The 20,436-nt window shown below is 39.6% G+C and overlaps 1 protein-coding gene across 4 annotated transcripts in view; it reads right to left on the bottom strand.

The window, feature by feature from the left end:
* The window catches only part of LOC139468223 (ankyrin repeat and fibronectin type-III domain-containing protein 1-like), a 212,748-nt gene that overhangs the window by 74,900 nt on the left and 117,412 nt on the right, over positions 1 to 20,436 (bottom strand). For 3 of the 4 annotated variants that reach the window (XM_071250046.1, XM_071250045.1, XM_071250047.1), the window contains one exon: positions 15,642 to 15,749. In XM_071250046.1, the coding sequence (XP_071106147.1) occupies positions 15,642 to 15,749 (108 nt within the window). Of the gene's footprint in view, positions 1 to 8,628; positions 8,911 to 15,641; positions 15,750 to 20,436 lie in introns of those variants that run through there. The other variant, XM_071250048.1, reaches the window with a different exon arrangement.

Raw genomic sequence — 20,436 nt, forward strand, 5'->3', positions numbered from 1 at the left:
ACCACGCAATGAGTAACGCTCTACATGGGCAGGGCATGATGACACAGAATCGTCCAGGTCACACATTGTAACCACCTCATCCTCATTAGTCACCTCTTCAGACAAGTATGATACTGAGAACATTCTTTTGCCCTGAAAATCCCTACAGGGGAATTCCAACATAGATATCAAATCCAAGTGGTGAATAGTTGAAGGATAAGTTGGTCTTAAGATGATGTTGTGGATCTTCAGGTTATCAGACATTCTTTGAATATTACTCCTATGTTAGTCCAGTTATTCCAAGTTCTAAACATGGATATGCACCAGTATGTTTATGACACAGAGATGCTGGTTAATTTCCCAAATCATGTTAGTGTTTTCAACCTCCATCGCCTTCAGCTTTCTTTCCATAGGAACAGCTGACATAACTATACACTTCTGTACTCCATTATTTCTTTGTCAGACACAGAAATACATAATGACTTCTTGCACAACAAAAACATCCAATTAATTCATTTTATATTTGAAGCCATTTATTATTATTGATCTGTTTTCATTAAAGTGTTTCCATTTTTAACAAAATATTAAAGATAATCATGATCAATGTAATAAACACTGCTCATTTAATATGGTAATATGAGCACCCTTCACCCCTGTTTGATACCAATATTCAGTAATATATGTTGTCAAACATGATTGGAACAAGGTACCTTGTCATACCTCCATGTCAGAATGATGAGATCTGATTGGTCCACGTGATCTTGATAAAATACTATGCATCCCGCCTTAAGTAGGGAAATATATTTCTTAAAGGGAGAATAAATCCCTTGTACCGCTTCAAAGCATAAAGCCGCAAATTTTCCTGAGTCAATGAGTCACATGACAAAGCACAAGTTAACCTCAGCTCAATCGAACAGCTGTTTTCTATCAATTTTGAATTTGTTTTAATTCTTTGATAATGTCATATTAAATATTTCTTAAAGGGAGAATAAATCCCTTATACACTGCTTCAAAGCAAAAAGCCGCAAATTTTCCTGAGTCAATGAGTCACATGACAAAGCAAAGGTAACCTCAGCTCAATCGAACAGCTGTTTTCTATCAATTTTGAATTTGTTTTAATTCTTTGACAATGTCATATTAAAATATGTCGGTAAGATAAATTCACTGTGGCAGGATCACTCGGGGTACATGTGGTTTTATACATCCCCTGTTAGGTTTTATTCACCTCACCTCCGGCTTGTGGCATAAAACCCCATGTTTCTCTTGTGATACTGCTACAACTTATATTACCTGTCAAATAAAGTATACGGAAAGACAAAGGTTGGCAAAGAATACCATATACTTTCCCCTTTGGGAATCCACTAACCTATGCTTATTGTAAGAGTCAACCAAAATGTATAGGGTGGTCTGTCTCTGTAACTTGGCTAAGTGCATGTTTTCATGCATGGGAATCTGCCAATGCTTCAGTTACTGGTTTGCCCATTCCAGATTTGAGTGAGTGAGTGAGTGAGTGAGTTGTGTTTAACACCACTTTGATCTGTAATCCAGTTATATCAAGGCATGTCAGCTTAATGTGGGAGCATAGCCCAGAAGTGAAGCAGGTCACAGACGTTTACCACTTAATTGGTGAAACCCAAGAGCATGGTTATGGTGCTGAACAATCTAGAAGCATAATTGGAGTGAACTCGGATTCGAACCAACGATCACAGGATTCTGGCGTGCTCAAGGTACGCAAATTTGCACAGGGAATTGTGGTGCCTTAGACAACTGGGCCATTCATGTACGCTATTCCAGATTTCATTATTTTAAGGTTGAAGTGCACAGTACCTGTGTGTTGCAATGGCCGCAGTCATGGTTGGCTTGACCGTGCACAGTACCTGTGTGTTGCAATGGCCACAGTCATGGATGGCCTGACCGTGCACAGTACCTGTGTGTTGCAATGGCCACAGTAATGGATGGCTTGACCGTGCACTGTACCTGTGTGTTGCAATGGCCACAGTCATGGTTGGCTTGACCGTGCACAGTACCTGTGTGTTGCAATGGCCACAGTAATGGATGGCTTGACCGTGCACTGTACCTGTGTGTTGCAATGGCCACAGTAATGGATGGCCTGACCGTGCACTGTACCTGTGTGTTGCAATGGCCACAGTCATGGTTGGCTTGACCGTGCACAGTACCTGTGTGTTGCAATGGCCACAGTCATGGACGGCTTGACTGTGCACTGTACCTGTGTGTTGCAATGGCCGCAGTCATGGTTGGCTTGACCATGCACAGTACCTGTGTGTTGCAATGGCCACAGTCATGGTTGGCTTGACCGTGCACAGTACCTGTGTGTTGCAATGGCCACAGTCATGGACGGCTTGACTGTGCACTGTACCTGTGTGTTGCAATGGCCGCAGTCATGGTTGGCTTGACCATGCACAGTACCTGTGTGTTGCAATGGCCGCAGTCATGGTTGGCTTGACCGTGCACAGTACCTGTGTGTTGCAATGGCCACAGTCATGGACGGCTTTACCATGCACAGTACCTGTGTGTTGCAATGGCCGCAGTCATGGTTGGCTTGACCATGCACAGTACCTGTGTGTTGCAATGGCCAGTTGTGGTTGGCTTGACCGTGCACAGTACCTGTGTGTTGCAATGGCCACAGTCATGGACGGCTTGACCATGCACAGTACCTGTGTGTTGCAATGGCCAGTTGTGGTTGGCTTGACCATGCACACTACCTGTGTGTTGCAATGGCCAGTTGTGGTTGGCTTGACCGTGCACAGTACCTGTGTGTTGCAATGGCCACAGTCATGGTTGGCTTGACCATGCACAGTACCTGTGTGTTGCAATGGCCAGTTGTGGTTGGCTTGACCATGCACAGTACCTGTGTGTAGCAACGGCCACAGTCATGGTTGGCTTGACCGTGCACAGTACCTGTGTGTAGCAATGGCCACAGTCATGGTTGGCTTGACCGTGCACAGTACCTGTGTGTTGCAATGGCCACAGTCATGGTTGGCTTGACCGTGCACAGTACCTGTGTGTTGCAATGGCCACAGTCATTGAAGGCTTGACTGTGCACAGTACCTGTGTGTTGCAATGGCCACAGTCATGGACGGCTTGACCGTGCACAGTGCCTGTGAGTTGCAATGGCCACACACATCGATGGCTGGACACTGCTAATGAGGGAACCTGATTGTCCAAATCCCCCTGGATATAAAAGCCAGGTTGGGCAATGGTGACATTTAGGATTTAATTACATCTAGCCTGAAGAAACCTTGAACATTGTCACTAAAGGTTATGGTATTACAATCCTGTAATCAGTAAGGGTGAAGTGCTTCAAATGTTGATGGAATACTGCCCTGGTCGGTGACTGCGCCACTGGAATCAACTAGGTGCACTCAAACTGCAATCTGTCTTGAAAACGTATGTGGCCATGTAAATATGTATGGCAGCACCACTGGTTTGACAATTAAAAAGTTATGAAAAGAAAATGTTCTACCAGAAACAAAGTAATTTGCTTTTGATTTAATACATACCGAACTGAAATTCATATGCAATATTACAATACACTAAACTATGGTTATAACGAACTCAAAGGGACCACTAATGTTAGTTTATTGTTACCGTAGTTCTTCATAAGCACATATACAGCATATATACAGCGAATGTCCAGGACCAAAAATAAGTTTGTTATATCCATCAGTTTGTTATAAGCGTGTTCATTATAAACATAGTTTACTGTATGTAGTTTCCTAATTATCTTTTTTATTTATTTTGTGCTTCCAGATGACAAATGACAATACTATGATAAATAAGCAAATATATTTTATATTTCTGCTATTACACAGCCCTGGAACAAATATGAAATGAATCTTTTGAAAATTATTCCACAAAAGCTTCGAGAATTTGGCCACAAATATTTGCAAATGACGAAAGGAAAGTGTCAGCTGTTGCCTGTTGGTGTCGCTGAAACTTGGTCATTTGGATGTTATTGACATTTCAGTGATCGCACACGTCACCAGCCTAATGCAGTGGATCACTTAGCTTACCAAGGTTTGTCACATGGATTGCCACCTTCCATTTTACAAGCTCTTATTATAAATTGATTTTCATAGAGACACACTGACCCAATCTAGACTGAAGCAGGATAAGGGAAGTGCAGAATGACCTTGCTTGTCAGGGTGAATATAAGTCATCTGTTTGATTGTCTCAGATTTAAAAGCAAGATGTTTTGAAACACTACCGTGTTAAACAACACCTTCCTTCTGTACAGCACGTTAGGTTATATTCTACATCCCACTAGGAGTGATGACTTTGGGGCAGTGTTGGCAATGGTTGGCAATGTTTCACTCCTTGTTTCATGCCCTTAATGCCGAGTTCCTGGAAGGGTAACAGTAAGTACCAACTTGCTGGGGATCGAACAAATGACCCTCCACCCCCGGGCAGATGTGTGTATATAGTTACATATATGCAATGTATTATTAGTAGCAGAAGGAGTAGAGATGCAGTTGCTGCCTGATGTGTTATGCTATTTGGCGCCCTACACATGTACATGGTTACATGACAGTCTCGAAGTTTTATATAAGATAAATTTACATACACAAATAACATTTAGTAAAATCGTCAATTCAATATGTTTGCCAAACCATGTTAAAAATGACCAAAGTCAAAGAACATAAAACTGTCAAGCATCTCCAGTAAACGAGAAATGTGTAAAATTTGACAGTAATTAAACAAGAGGTTATGGAGCAACAGGGCAAAATGTGTCTTTAAAAATTAATTAGTTTTAGTTATCAACCCTTGGTCATTGGGCCTCTGGCGTGGAAATTTAATTATATCTGGTACTCTACGTATACATATTCAAGACATCAACTTTAGAGAATAATCAGTCTCAAATATCTGCCGAAACAGATTCCTTGTGTGTAAATTGAAAAAATAACATGAACAGATCACAGCACAGAAAATCAGGATTACACCAGGTGTTCGTGAAAAGGGCAAACACCTCCTGCTCTAATGGTAGCACCTACCCGCTCACACAACAAAGAGGTATGTGTTTGTTGGTTGCGCCTCAGCCAACAATACTCCTGCCATATAACAGCAGCCTGTAAGCAATCAAGCCTTGACCAGATAATCCAGTGATCAGCATCATGAGCAATGATCCATGCTGTCAATCAAGTCACCAAGCTAAGATGACCCATTAAAGTAAGTGCCAGTGAGAACGGAGGTGTGAAAACTCCCTGTAAAGATCATAGTATGAGATAGCATCATGCATCATGATGACAAGCAACGTGTCATTATTAAATATCACTTAAATGTCTACCATAACATTTCTGGAATGACTTGACCAAGCTTTTGATGGTGAAACCTGGATTGAAAAGATGGACAGAATAGGGTCACTGGTTACTGAGTTGTAATCATAAATATTATCATACCGCCATATCAGAATGATGAGATCTGATTGGTCAATATGATCTCGATAAATTACTATGTATCCCACCTTGGAGAGAATAAATTTCTCAGCAGGTGGATAAATCCCTCACACCCCGCCATGAACATGACATGCTGTATGTGAATTTGTTTTAATTCTTTTACAATGTCATGTTAATAATAAAAAACAATAATTTACAACAGGGCCTTTAGCCATTTTGACTTGGAGCCTTAATGACGGTAAATGATATTTTCTTCACCTGATAACAATGAACACATGAGGACGACAACATGGACACATGATTTTTGTTCTTTACTGAGGAAAATAACAAGCAGTCTTACAGACACAAATTGTTTCAAACCAACATCCTGAATTCATACGTCATTAACACAATGTTTCAATTGCCCATGTAACTCACCTCTCATCAATTATGTTTTGTAATCATTCATCTTAGCACACTGGCCACGAATAGTCATAAAACAAGAATAACAGAGTTATAAGCCTTTCAAGTTTAAAAATAAGAAAAAAAACTTTTTAATTATTTCAGAGAATTAATTTTCAAAACATGAAAAACCTAAGATACAAATTTAACAAGGTCAGTCATATTTACATCCCTTGATCAGCTCCTCAATTTTGTTACAGCAGGATGTGATTCATCACATCACTTTAATACCCTGCATCCAACACTGGTCTCCTATGCCATAATAGCTTTGATGGATCTTACCCAAGCCTGGAGTTAAAGGTCAAATTATATGTACTAAAATCAGAAAACCCTGTTGAAACACGCACTTGATGCTCCCCATCAGCAAATAAATGAAATTGAATTATAAATCATAGCTACATAACTTAATCATTTCCCAATTTTCACCATTCAAATGTTCATAGACCACCGTTATCGTTATTTCCAGAATCAACATATTCTGTTAATACACTTCTTTAAATGAAAGTTTGGAGTCATTGTTCCTTACAGTAGAAGAAAATGATCTTATATTTCTTTCTCTCACAAAACTTGATAATTTCAACAGTTATCCTTGTTAGACGAAGGATGTTTAGTCCAATCACCTTGGCACAGGGCACAGGTGTGGGTATTTAACAGTATCCATTACGATTTAGATCTATATCATCACAACAAGAGCATGAATCACATGGATGCCAGATCTGTCATAAATGTGAAACATGGAAGTTTATATGTCATTTATCTCTATGCCACTATCACCTAGAGACTGCCAACGACTTTTTTGAATGAATGTAATTCTTCAGTAAGATAAACTGAAATCTTTATCACAAAGTAAAATTATATATATGGTTTATAGGACGAAATGTCAATCTCCAGTCAAACTGTACTGTTTTGCATATTTTGAGTATATCTATATATAAGTATGGGGGCAAGTTCTTCTACTACTCTCAACAAGGCTAGGCTAATGGTTTCTATGTTTGCATGAAGCACCTTGAATTTTGAAACAAAGTTTTAATAAAAATACTGTTTTTTGTTAAGAGTGTGCTAGTTTCAGTCACTTCCTTGTTCCCATGTCATATCAAGGTTTCCCTTACAGAAATTAAGATAGGTAGTCTCACAGCAAGTTTTGAAAGTCCTGTATCAGAAGGCCATGAATGTGTGGATTCATTGATTACTGACTGGGAATCAGCTGGTCACGATGGCAGTAGAAAATAGAACATAGGCACTTTGACAACCGACCACAACAAACCATTCTCTCCACTAAAATATGTTTCAGGCTCTCCGCCCGATTCTGATCTGAAGCATCCAACCCTGAACCATTTTTCTTGTTTTTTCTGGCATTGCACAATAGGCTTCTCAACATCTCAGTATTGTCCGTATTTTATGAAACAAACATATATTTGTCGCACTTCACTACAGAACCAGTCATTTGAAAGCAGGAAATCATTTATCAAATAAAAATAAAATGAAAATATAACAGACTCACCTACCTACCACTTTTAGATGAACTGGAATAGGAAACACATATATTTTTAGCCTGATCTAGCTGATTGTGTCTTTGCTTTGTCCTGACAGTGCAGATCATTGTTCACCCTGTCAGCCTCTGGTTTAACCTGTCCAGCATCAGGTCAAACTACTTCATGTTATCAATGGAAGAAATAGGTAAATAATGTGACATGTGTCAGGCTTATATGTAATCACTTGGAGAAACTAATACCACGTCCGGAAAGATGAAGTGAAACTATTGAAATGTCAAGCCACATAAGAACTGGATTAATCTATTTTCTGAAACTTACAGTATTTTAAAGTGGCATCTTTTCATTACACACAAACAATACCTGAATCCCACCTTGTTTCCTGTGCCCTTTCAAACATTTATCAACCTAGATAATACTTTGAACACAGTTCAAACATTCATTTTTATGGACAGATTTTCTGAAAATGACACCAGATGTAAGTTTTTGAGCTTCTATTGATTTATGGCAACAGTGATATACATGTACTTCTCAAAACAAGTTAAGGACCACTCTTACATGCTACTATATACTACTTTGTCATAGCATGACAGATTAACGATAGTAATATGAAAGAATTGGGTGTTCCTTAACTTGTTTTGAGTAGTGTAGAAGTTCCTTAGGCAAGAAGTCAATAGTAATGTATAAGTCCTGCAGTTCATGGTAAACCACAATGACAGTGTACAAGCAGTGTTTCCCCCCCGGTGTTAGTGTTGTACACTAGCTGACTGCGACCCTGGGTCAGTGCAGGGGGACATGCTATGGTTGGCAGGGATTATACTGCCGGATTACCACAGGATTACCACAGGGTTTAGGAAAGGCTAAGCACACAATGCAGTATGCATATAGGGCATATTCTCCCCATATAAACAAATAAGCAATATCATTTTTATTCTTCTCTTGAAATAGCTATTCATGCCAGTCCAAGATATGTAGATTAATATTCTGTTTATGACAGACAGAAAGTAATTGCTAAAATGATATGGTAGAATGTTTATCACTGCTTTTTAGCAATACTTGTCAATATGTTTACAATTACCTTTCTCTTTAACAAAAACACTTAGACAAAAAACATTAAATCAGATATAATTTTAGATAATTCATCACTACTTTCAGCAACACCTGTCAGTATGTTGATTATGACTGGGACCCAAATCAGCTTTCTGCTTAACAAAAAAAAAAACCAGTAGGATTACAACAGTAGATAATAAAATTGATAACTTCTATCACTTGTCAATCTATGTTACATGATGTTTCCTACTTACGAGGCTTGGAAGGCGGGGCTGCTTCCTGACAGGAAATCTCTGTAGAGCTTCCGCTCCGAGGCAATGACAAGATAGAGAGAGAGTTCTTTCGTATCTTCCATGACGCTGAGCGGCATAGCTCCTGCAACTTTGTGTGACGCTGCATCATTTTGAGATGTCAATTCTATTCACACAATACCACTGAACATATTTTCTAGTCTTCTGTTTTCGATGTCTTGTGATACCTTAGTATACATTTCCCTGTTTCAGACCTCACAGATAGAGCTAATCTCTTGTGCGACGCTCTCTTCAAACAAAAGCCTACAATAAATCCAGTGGATAAATCATATGAATCCTTGATAACAGTTATTATGTGTACTTAATACATCTGCATTATGGTGTCAAATCTATGTTCCAATGTTCCATATTTTACACCATCCACTGGTGACGTATAGTCCTTGGAAAATAACAAGATAGTTCCATGGCTTGTTATCCCACACACCTGTCTCATAGCAATAATTGTTCTACATGTCTCCTTGAGTGCTGTTTTGTTGATATGTCACCTCACAGTATTAGTCACATGTCATGTCCATTTGTTCCACAGGCTGGTTTTAGAGAAGAGATCGCACACCTAGTCAAGGCCTGAATGAGATAATGTTCCACCCTTATTCACGCCACAGAAAATGGGGATTTGCACTTTCCGAAGCCACAGTGCCCTCATGTCACAGTCTCATTAGTATCACATTAACAATCTCGTTACCTAAGTGATTCAACTAATTTTCCAATAATCCTGCCCGAGTGACAAACGGCACCTGTCTGTTTTGTTGACAAAAGTCTCCTCGATGCTGAAACAATGCAGCAAAACTGATATGTTTTGGCAATTTATTCCACAGGCATTATCTGAGAGATCATAGCTTCCGTAAACATGACGTTCTGTCCACACTTCGAGCCTATGAAAACATTTACTTGAAGTGAGGAACACACCAAGGGGTAATTTCAATGAAGGTTATTAAAACTGACCACCCATACAGTGACTGCTACCAACACCAGCTGTAAGACCCGCCTCTATTATGTTCACATAAAACACCCCCAGTGCTTTGCCAGGGATCAATAGACCATAGATCAATCGTTTAGAGGGGAGCAAAAAGTCAGCAGTGGGGATCACGCAATCGAGTCAGATCGTGTTCCTCCTAGACAGACAACTAGAATCAGGACAGATTTCTTCCCTGTATTCATTCCCTCCAAATGTCCTTTGGGTAATGGTGTCTCAACCTGCAAGTGTTCTGATCGAGTCATTATCATTTAGACCATCCTGGCAACACTGACGATGATCCCGACCATGGGATGAAATACCCTAGAGTGAGGTAAACTTACTCACTGATGTAACACTACCTGGATATCATTTTAGAGAAATGAGTATTGAACGGAGGCAATAGAGGATGAGAAATGATACGCCCATGCAATTGGTCCATGTGCACACACTGAAAGGGCACAAGTCCTAGAACGAAAATGGAATATATTGGTCCCTAATGTCCAACCAGTGCAGTCACAAACGTAATTGAATGAAGTATTTGCTTTCAGCAGACAATCCTCACCCATCAACCATCTTGGATTGTGTGTATTCTGCATTCTCAGAAACAAGACGTGCATTGAATCTTACACCAAACATATTGTCATTCTTACAACTAGACTCTGAAAGCAGCACTTTTAAGTTCTTGTCTGGACCCACGCCTGACAGGAATTATATGTGTTTGTTTGACACACTGCACTGAATGAATCCTGTGGTTCTCATCTGAGTTCATGTTTGTTAGCATATCTCCGAACTGATATATAACTTGCAATATGATCAGTCGCCAGTTCAATAAATCCATCTGCTCAATGGGAAGTACTCACGACATACAATGACTTTTGTTATTCCTCAATAATCATGCTGTCTCCATCATAAAATCGCCATATGTCTGATGTCTTCATTGTGGCTATCCTTGTCGTATGTCATACAACCACCTATCCAACAGCGTCAACCATTCTCAACCATGCCCATATACACAAAGTCCCCACTCACACATTCCAACATTGAATTGTCCCCGTTGGCTGACCTAGGTCATCTTTATTCATCATCATGTCCGCTGTCTGTCTGTCCGTCCACTCATCTGTGTGGTCAATGTCAGCTCTGTGAGTGCATGAGTTGACAGTTCCGCTTGGAAGCTGCAGAATCGTGACATAACCCTGAACCTTGACCTATAATCAGCTCAGGCCAGAGACATGACTTGAATAGGAAACAAGTCCTTTAAACAGTTAATGGTGATTAATAGATGGGTCTTTTTATAACTTTATGTTCTGATAGCTAATATATTGATTACGATATAAAAATGACTAGTCTTGATAAGTCAGTGGTATTGTTGTAGTTTTGGACATATTTTGACATATACTACACAAAAAAGTTAAGGATCGACCATATAACTATTGTTAATCTATCCATCCTCCAGAGCTTACATTCAAACTACACTAACCCCTAGATCCACTCTTGTGGTTCTCGCAATCTCGAATTACCCACCCTTGATTTCCATCTGCCAATTTGATTGGCCATGTTACAAATCTAACAAACCAGCCTCAATGGGTTTACAATATCATCAACATGGTGATCAATTTTGTGAGAAATTCAACATTGAAAAACTGACTGACACACAAAACAAATCCTTTAAAAATCCATTTGATGTAAAAGATATCTCCCTGTCCATTAATACTGGCAGTGGGTTTTGTTTTTAGGTAACCTGTGTTACCTCCCTTACCCTCTCACGTTCCCTTATGTCGACGTTTGATCGGTCAGTAAAATGTTAATGAAAATCAAGGGTGAATAATTTGAAATCACAAGAACCATGAGAATGTATCAAGGGGATAGTGTAGGTTTACCGAAATGTGATCTGTCATGCCATGAAAGAATCTTGTGATCCTTAATTGTTTTGAGTAGTATATTAGGCTGTTAGAATACAGTCCTAAGTGAACCGCATAACATGTATTGGTCTTCAAAGTCAGTGCTAAATTGATTTCTCAGGGACACTAAAATACTGAATTGTCAACACATATGAAATGAACCTCCAAATACAACTTAACCACCAAATTAATAAGCCACATTTATTCTGAAAATCAAATAAAGAATGAGTCACATCAACCCTAGTGAACTTAGTCATATAGTTATTTCTTTCTGGTATCAGAAAAAGTTTAAGCATATATGAACACATGTCAGAACAGACTGTTTCTTGAACCCAAGCAGGTCAAATACAATACAATTTGATAGTCGCGAAAACATTAAGGCTTAACATAACTAAGGTCAAACAGCCAGCATTAACCTTCCGAATTTTCAAAATTGCTCGTAACAAATACCTGCTGTAAATCATCCATCTATCAATAGAGTGTAGGCTATTGTAACTGTGTGGTCTGGGAAAGCCTACAGGGAACCCTGCAAACAATGCAGGTCGGTGCTGCTCGGGGCTCCACGCTGCCCACAACAACCACTGGGAGGTAACCCTGCACAAAGAAATACATTCCCACAGCAGAGTGTCCACAGGGACCCATATACCGTGGTGTAGCTTTCACAGGGACTCATATACTATGGTGTAGCATGTACAGGGACTCCTATACCATGGCATAGCTTACACAGGGACTGACCATGGTGTAGCTTACAGAGGGACTGACCTATACCATGGTGTAGCATGTACAGGGACTCCTATACCATGGTGTAGCTTACACAGGGACACCTATACCATGGTGTAGCTTTCACAGGGACTCATATACCATGGTGTAGCTTACACAGGGACTCCTATACCATGGTGTAGCTTACACAGGGACTCCTATACCATGGTGTAGCTTACAGAGGGACTGACCTATACCATGGTGTAGCTTACACAGGGACTCCTATACCATGGTGTAGCTTACAGAGGGACTGACCTATACCATGGTGTAGCTTACACAGGGACTCCTATACCATGGTGTAGCTTACAGAGGGATTGACCTATACCATGGTGTAGCTTACACAGGGACTCCTATACCATGGTGTAGCTTACACAGGGACTGACCTATACCATGGTGTAGCTTACACAGGGACCCCTATACCATGGTGTAGCTTACATAGGGACTGACCTATACCATGGTGTAGCTTACACAGGGACTCCTATACCCTGGTGTAGCTTACAGAGGGACTGACCTATACCATGGTGTAGCTTACACAGGGACTCCTATACCATGGTGTAGCTTACAGAGGGACTGACCTATACCATGGTGTAGCTTACACAGGGACCCCTATACTATGGTGTAGCTTACACAGGGACTGACCTATACCATGGTGTAGTTTACACAGGGACTCATATACCATGGTGTAGCTTACACAGGGACTCATATATCACGGTGTAGCTTACACAAGGACTCCAATACCATGGAGTAGCTTACACAGGGACTCATATATCATGGTGTAGCTTACACAGGGACTCATATACCATGGTGTAGCTTACACAGCGACTCATATATTATGGTGTAGCTTTCACAGGGACTCATATATCATGGTGCAGTTTACACAGGGACTCCTGTACCCTGGTGTAGCTTACACAGGGACTCCTATACCATGGTGTAGCTTACACAGGGACTGACCTATACCATGGTGTAGCTTACACAGGGACTCATATACCATGGTGTAGCTTTCACAGGGATGCATATACCACAGTGATTACTTTTATTCCACAGACTTGTATGTGATATCACCAAGCTGTTTGGCATGGTGTTTATGTTGCACATATGTTAGTTGTGGTGATGGCTTAGCAGGAGTCTTTCAGCCAGCAGATGATACACATGTAAACAGATCATATTTTACCTAGATTTTCTGCTGTAGTAAATTTCCATTCACAATTGTATTTGTATGAAAAAGTAGGAAGTTCAGAAATTAGCAGATAAATGTAGAATTTGTTTTGTTGAGAAGTATCCAACATGTTTAAAACTAGAAATTATTTGGCAGCATCATGAAGATTTTCAAAAGGTTTATATGATATACAGTAAAAGAAAATGTGATATAAATTTTTTTTTTAAATATTTCATATTCATTTTTAATACAAAATTCTGTTTTATCAAAAATGAACATGTTATTGTTTGCATTTTTGTTTAAGTATTACATGTATGACAAAGAGGGTTTATTTTGGTTCCTTAAATTAATCTAAAATCGACACTGCAAAAATTAAGTAGTTCTTTCTCTTGCCTTTTAAATGTTGACAATAAACAACACAAAATAATTAATATTTCTTGTCTTAGTAATGAGACGAAAGGAAATAATTAATGTTAACCAATAGAATTCAGTGCTGTGAAGACAATGTATGTCAGGTGTTCATGTTGTAATTGTACATCATCGCTGTCTCCGACAGACTGACCTGGCACTTACTTTCCATAACTGGACTAATACAATAGTGACATACAGACGCAACCTGAAATTATGGGATGTTATCTCCCATCTTGTATATAATCCTGTTATCTGTGAGATGATGTACTCAGAGCCAGTAAAGGAAGGGCAATGATGGCCTTGGTGACATCAATTAATTAGCTACCATGGCAACAGAGCATACATGTCAACAAATACACTTTCCTAAAGACACTTAAAACCAAATCATTTCATAAAGATAATGGTGTAGAGACAGCACCAAATATCCTTTGAAGAATTCAAGAATTTAAGGATATTGACATAGGGTTGCTTTTAGACCAAACTATTTAATTTGGAAATGGCACATGGGTTCATATTTTCACGTTCATGTCATTGGCAGAGGCAAAATAAAAACATTAAAATTTGATCAAAGTTCATTTAAGTTAATTCCCGAATAAAACTCTTGAAAAACATTTCTTTTAAGCATCTTTTCAAATTACTAGATCTTTTAAATATATAAACGACACCTCTTCATTAAACCAAAAATATATTTAGCTACATGATTATTTAATATATTTTTTAGTATATTTCGAAGAGGCACATTTTTTCTTGACTCACCCAGAGGTGCATATTTGGAAGTTATCTATGATACAAGGTAACTATGTTAAATACCCTATGGGCAAATCTTCACTTTCTCGTGCCATCACTAAGTATAATATCCATATAGTCTGAATGTTGTTTCAATGAGTCTAGACCGCCAAAGGGGCACTGTACTTCACCATAACTATCTTTAGAAAACACTCAGTGTATTTCTGTATCACCCCTTGGCTGTATGTACAAAGCACAAGGGAATACCCACTTCCTATCAGTTTAAGGAGGCACACATAGGGTGGCAGTATCATCAACATAATTTCTAGATGGCAATGACATACATTATTTCATGATATTTGCAACTTATCACTGCACAAGCCATCAGAATGGTCTGAGAGATTTTATGAAAGCTTCAAACAGTTACTACCGTCATGAGTGTTTATCTTTTTCGGTTTTGTAATGTCTTTATTATCATTTTTTTGTCATATTGAGATTAAATTAGACCAGTTTGGAACCTTCTTGGATTGTGGGAATTCTGATGAAATTCTGCAGCTTGAAACAAGCAACTGCATGGAAATGGCTGTTGTTGTCAAGCAAGGAAGAGTTATTTCCCTTGGATAACAACTGTCTTTCAGCAGGTGGTGCTATGATTGAAAAAATACATAGTTGACAAGCTTCAAAGGCGGATCTGGAGGCTCCGGACACCGAATACTATCACCAGTTCACTTCAACCAACACTATCACCAACACTTTCACCAAACACTATAGCCGACACTATCGCTGACTCAATAACCAACACTACAACCAACACTATCACCGCCACTACAACAAACACTATGACTAACACTTCAACCAATACTATCACCAACATATTCCAGCATATTCCAGCCATATCACAGAAGGAACGCCAGGAAGGGACTACACATATTGTACATCTCATCCTACCATCTATTCTTTAAAAAAAATACTGTAAAAAGATTAACTGGAATATTTTTAAAAAAACGTAAGCCAAGTAAATATGAAGAAAAAGGCCTAATAAGGCACTCACTGCGAGATCGGGCTGATCCCCCACGTTTTAAACTTTTTCTCCGATCCACACTCTCACTTCTGAGCTGCAGTTTTCGAGGGTCACGGTCACGACTTCGTCCAGAGTGTTCTGTAAAATATAAATTGAGAATGAGAAAGTATGATTCGATGCACCTTAACAATATTCCTGCAATATCACATATTAACCATGACAAGCAAATGCTTTAACACCTCCACCTTCAGTAAAATGGAATTCATTCCAGAATTATCTCTTATCTGGTTGTATTTTACATTAGTTCAAGATACTCCAGTAGTGGTTACATTTCCCGCCATTAGTTAGGTTGTCAGGGTTGTCTCCCCTAGATTTAACACAATGATTTCTGACCAACAGAAGTTTGTAGTGATTTTGTTAGCTGCATATACTGCCGGACCAAGGGAAGCTTGTAGTGATTTTGGTGCCTGCATATACTGCCGCACCAAGAGAAGCTTGTAGTGATTTGGGTGCCTGTATATACTGCCGGACCAAGAGAAGCTTGTAGTGATTTGGATGCCTGCATATACTGCCGCATCAAGAGAAGCTTGTAGTGATTTGGATGCCTGCATATACTGCCGGACCAAGGGAAGCTTGTAGTGATTTGGGTGCCTGCATATACTGCCGGACCAAGGGAAGCTTGTAGTGATTTGGATGCCTGCATATACTGCCGGACCAAGGGAAGCTTGTAGTGATTTGGATGCCTGCATATACTGCCGCATCAAGAGAAGCTTGTAGTGATTTGGGTGCCTGCATATACTGCCGGACCAAGGGAAGCTTGTAGTGATTTGGGTGCCTGCATATACTGCCGGACCAAGAGAAGCTTGTAGTGATTTTGGTGCCTGCATATACTGCCGGACCAAAGGAAGCTTGTAGTGATTTGGGTGCCTGCATATACTGCCGGACCAAGGGAAGCTTGTAGTGATTTGGGTGCCTGCATATACTGCCGGACCAAGGGAAGCTTGTAGTGATTTGGGTGCCTGCATATACTGCCGGACCAAGGGAAGCTTGTAGTGATTTGGGTAACTGCATATACTGCCAGACCAAGGGAAGCTTGTAGTGATTTGGGTGCCTGCATATACTGCCGCACCAAGGGAAGCTTGTAGTGATTTGGGTGCCTGCTAATACTGCCGGACCAAGGGAAGCTTGTAGTGATTTGGGTGCCTGCATATACTGCCGGACCAAGGGAAGCTTGTAGTGATTTGGGTGCCTGCATATACTGCCGGACCAAGGGAAGCTTGTAGTGATTTGGGTGCCTGCATATACTGCCGGACCAAGGGAAGCTTGTAGTGATTTGGGTGCCTGCATATACTGCCGGACCAAGGGAAGCTTGTAGTGATTTGGGTGCCTGCATATACTGCCGCACCAAGAGAAGCTTGTAGTGATTTGGGTGCCTGCATATACTGCCGGACCAAGGGAAGCTTGTAGTGATTTGGGTGCCTGCATATACTGCCGCACCAAGAGAAGCTTGTAGTGATTTGGGTGCCTGCATATACTGCCGGACCAAGGGAAGCTTGTAGTGATTTGGGTGCCTGCATATACTGCCGGACCAAGGGAAGCTTGTAGTGATTTGGGTGCCTGCATATACTGCCGGACCAAGGGAAGCTTGTAGTGATTTGGGTGCCTGCATATACTGCCGGACCAAGGGAAGCTTGTAGTGATTTGGGTGCCTGCATATACTATGTGACAAAGCAGTACGATCTGACTGATATCTGCAAAGCTGCTAGTAATGCAAGTGGCTTGTTAGAGTAGGAAAACTAACTTCAGCTGGAACATCGTTCCATGCCATGTGAACAAAGTGACAGTGATGCAAATTCAAAGTCAAAGGTACAAATCATTTATCATCCCATCAAAGTAATACTCATACTTCGTATTTTAAATTTAGGCACCCAATCTCTTTTGTAACAGCATTTAATAGTAAGTTTCCGAATACGTCCCTGGAATCCCAGGATTCCCATGGGTTTGATCTCAATGTATCCAGTTCAACTCCTCAATATATCATATTCTACTTTCCCCAATATAGACTGTTTTTTCTGATTACTTTGTAAAACTAAAGAAGAAATCCCTTGCATCATTTCATGATCAGAAAAGTTATTTACGTCCTTTCTATTCTGATCCATATTGACAAAAGCTATATATAGATGCTGATGTCGAGTTGATTGTCATTACTGGATTACCTTCGAAATAAGAAGAAACTAGAACAATGTTGACCTTGCAATTCCCAACACAAGTCTAGCAAATCAAAGTGATTGATCTTATACTTTTGCAACCCCATCCTGCGACATCTTCATTTTCATCAAGGAGACATAGCTGAGCATGATTACAAGATCTAGGAACATCTCTGCGCTAAACTACTTGCAAGCAAAAGTTAATGGATTGAACTACAGACACAAGAGCCCATTTGTGTACCTTGTGTACTTACAGAAGCAACCTTGCCTTCATTATTTTCACATGTGTTGAATTTCACAATATCTGAATTGACTGATTACATTAATTAGCGCCTCCTACATCAAAAGATTATTGGCAATTAGTTCATGCCTACAACAAATCTAAAGCAGGGTGAATGATTTTATACACTTGACAGCATACTATCTGATGATGGTTTCATCAGAATGAAGCAAGTATAGACCAGTGGCTGCCATTACTGGAGAGTTGGTGCTCTCTTGATGGCAAATGTGTCCCTTGGCCTGGTTCCCAAGCAGCAATAAAGTATTGGCTTTCTTCTAAAGGACAAGAAAGTACTCTGTAGCAATATGGATTCTTGTCAAATTATCCACTCTTGTTTTATTACTTGGAGTTCTGAGTTTAGGTAGTAAATCAAAAGAAAAAACAAACTGAATTTGTTTATTTTAAATTTTTATACATTATGTTTATAGAGAATCTACCAATGTTTGAGTTTCGGCTATGATTATTGTTAAGAATTTACTTATTTTGCTGAAAATACACAACTGAGATTGTTGTTTTTTCTAAACGTGACTAAAAAGCTGATTTGATTCAAAATACTGCTTAAGATTTTATTAATTTGAAATCTTCTAACTTTAAGGTCAGTAAATCTGTAAAACAAGTGAAAAAGGGTGGTTTTATGTATCAACTGAATGGTGAGGTCATATCATTTCAATAGGAATTAAGTGAGAGAGTAAGTGAGTGAGTTCGGTTTTACATCGCATTAAGCAATATTCCATTAATATCAAGGCGGGGGAAACCAGAAATTGGCTTCACCCATTATACCCAAGTGGGGAATCAAACCCTGGCCTTCGGTGTGACAAGCAAATGCTTTAATCACTAGGCTACACTACTGCCATGAGGAATAAGTATTTGTCTTGTAAAAGTCTCTCATAATGACATTTAGACAGAAGGATGTATGCCAGATTTACATGTATCATCATTCCATTAGTTCCCAAACCAGTGCCTTGTCAGCATTCCAATAATGATTATGTGGCTATGTTGAAAAATCTTCCACTTAACATGGCCTACACCACAGTCTTGTCCAAGAGTATGTACTTATCGTCCTCTTGGTGCCATAATCGTGGGACGCCAGACATATCCACCAACCCTAATCCAGCCTTGAAGTCGTGAGATTCTGCCAGAAATGCAGACAGCATCAATAGGATAGCCATTTCTGGCATCGACTGGACAAAATAAGCAGTGTTTGGATCCCCAATACAGTGATACTTACTGCCAGTTCATCATGCTACACACGAGAAATGTCTGTCTGTCATAATGAAGCAAGTCAGCTATGTTCAGCCTCTAGTTTGTCCTGGAAGAGATACAGCTAACTCTTGTTTGTATAATGGGATATGTAGCTACTATAATGTAGCAACACCATCTGTCTGCCATATAGCAGACTAGATGTCCCTGTCTGCCATATATCAGACTAGACGTGTCTGCCTACCATATAAATACAGGGCTAGAAATGCATATTTTCTCAAGTTTTCAACTGTGTCAGAGGGCGCTCATAAAGATGCTTCAGAGTGCCCTTTAGAATGTAAGTGTGCCCACGAAATGAAAACTTTTGATCCATCAGCTAACTTTGGGAGTATCCTTTCACTAAGGCTAGATAAGAAGCAGTCATATTTCAGAGAAACTGCTCCATCCCTCTTCATTGAGATTGATATGCCCAATGTTATTTTGTGGTCCATATTGTGCATTAAGCATGTTCAAAATTTTCAATGTTTTGGTCATGTTTACTTGTGTGAAAGCACATTTATAACTGGCTTCATTTACCAAGGTACTCTTGTTTAAATACGAATTGAACGTCAGTTTGGATGGGTTTATTGAAGTGTGAACGATATAAAAGCACTGGTTAAACTGTGTGAAGCTCCAAGCTTGCAAATATACTACACTTCAATAAACCCATCCAAACTGACGTTCAATTCTTATAATTTCATATTTTGTAGTTTATTGATCTTGCCGAATAATATCGTAACAATGTTTGCTTAAATTTGAAGTTCTCTGGTTTCACAGGAGAACACTGGAACAATGTTATTTTGTCGGTATTTGCCTGCTCTTGGTCACATACGTTTCCCCAGTCATACTCAGTTACGCAACGAAAAATAGTTCTTTGAATATACACTACATAATCTGAAAATATGTCAACATCAACTAAATTTTATTATCTGAACACATTGACAAACAATATTTGGGATTAATCAAATCATAAGCATGACTCTATGCACCGAGGCAAGGTCAACCATCAAGTGTGGTTACTTATATATGAAGTTTGTAAAGCGGTGCATTTCGAGTCGAACGAGAGCATGGGGATGAAATTTATACGTACTGCTGTTGA

The sequence above is a fragment of the Haliotis cracherodii genome, unplaced genomic scaffold, assembly GCF_022045235.1.
Source record: "Haliotis cracherodii isolate W230 unplaced genomic scaffold, xgHalCrac1.p SCAF_2, whole genome shotgun sequence".
In the NCBI taxonomy this organism is placed as follows: Eukaryota; Metazoa; Mollusca; class Gastropoda; order Lepetellida; family Haliotidae; genus Haliotis; species Haliotis cracherodii.